At 35.1% G+C, this 1,410-nt stretch overlaps 1 protein-coding gene across 1 annotated transcript; it reads right to left on the bottom strand.

The window, feature by feature from the left end:
- Positions 1-211: 211 nt before the first annotated feature.
- LOC107732220 (uncharacterized) lies at positions 212-1,406 on the bottom strand (the record flags this gene model as incomplete). The annotated part of the gene is made up of 4 exons (XM_016543500.1): positions 212-217; positions 333-487; positions 568-882; positions 1,127-1,406. Coding segments are annotated over 4 exons (756 nt in total), but the record flags the coding sequence as incomplete, so codon positions are not given.
- Positions 1,407-1,410: the final 4 nt, after the last annotated feature.

The following is a 1,410-nucleotide window of genomic DNA, read 5'->3' as shown; positions in this document are numbered from 1 at the left end:
GAGCTGCTATTAAAGAGTCTTTATTAACTGTTAAAAGCTGCTGTGTGTCTATATGTGGAGTGGAAATTTTACAGTATCTTCTGGAAGTGTGAGTGACATGACAAACTATTTTAAACATGTGAAAGAAGCAACATGAGCAGCAGCGGAAACTTTAAAGTGTCTCATGATTCACAAACTGAACTGAACGACACCCATCAAACCAAACAACTGCTCAACACTAAATTATGGATTGCAGAAATCATAAATAGCATTTTTATCAACAAACTGTGTGTAAACAAACTTAAAAAAAAAAATAATTCATTTCTCTCAGATGAAGGATTCATTTCTGTCACTTTAGATGAGCTGATGGTTTGGCAGATGTGATTATAAGTGTGATTATTATCCTCTTTGCAGAAATGAACTTCATGTTTCTCTGGGATCTGACAGGTGATGTTGACTTCTCCACCAAGATACACAAATTCAGTCTCACTCTGTAGATATTTTGCATCTATAAATGTTTTTTAAAAATGTTTAAAAAAATTAGAACAAATAATTTATATGCAAGATAAAGTATCTGAGTTTGCTCACCGTGTTTGAGGTGCAGCTGAAGTTCAGTGAAGCTCTCAGTATAGTCAGATACTTTCACTCCACACCTGTATGTTCCTGCATCTGCAGCTTTCAGCTCTCTAAAAAACACCATCAAGACTCCTGCTCTGGTGTCGTCATATAAAGAAACATCTCCATTCTCCATCCATTCATCCTGAACTCCTGGATTCTTCCTCTCTGAACATCCGTCTGATTCTTTACAGATGTATTTTGGGTTGGTTTTGTATTGAGGATGTTCACACTTGATCATCAAACCACCTCCTGAGGAGCCGCTCACTCTAGACACGCCCACTTTAGCTGTCAATCGCAAATATTACTTCTAATCAATTTTGCAGGAAACACAGAATGTAGAAACTTTTATACTGGATTTGAGTTTGTTCTACTTTACATTGACATTTAATCATTTAGCAGATGTTTTTATTCAAATCAACTTACAAATAAGAACAAGCAATTAACCAACAGGTCAGCAACATGTTTTATATTTATGTTTTTAGTGCTGTGATAAATCCAGTCAGTCTAGCACAGTATAGTATCTACTTACTAATAATATGTAGATGAACAGTGTTAATAATGGAGTAACTGTATGATTGTCTGTTGATCCAAACTCCACATAAATAAACTCCTCCATCATCTGGTGTCACAGCAGTGATTCTCACACTGAAGATGTGTTTATGTTTGTCATCAGAAATACTGAATCTTTCTTTCTTCTTCCATCTGCTGTAAATCATCTCAATTGAGTGTTTTTCTTCTTTGAATATGATCTTGGGATCATTAATATGATTCTGTGAATATTCACAGCTGAAATTGGCAGTTTCTCCAATATTC

Source organism: Sinocyclocheilus rhinocerous, unplaced genomic scaffold, assembly GCF_001515625.1.
Source record: "Sinocyclocheilus rhinocerous isolate Xijiao unplaced genomic scaffold, SAMN03320098_v1.1 scaffold3416, whole genome shotgun sequence".
NCBI lineage: Eukaryota > Metazoa > Chordata > Actinopteri > Cypriniformes > Cyprinidae > Sinocyclocheilus > Sinocyclocheilus rhinocerous.
Note: the sequence above shows the minus strand (reverse complement) of the source record. Positions and strands in the feature narration are given on the sequence as shown.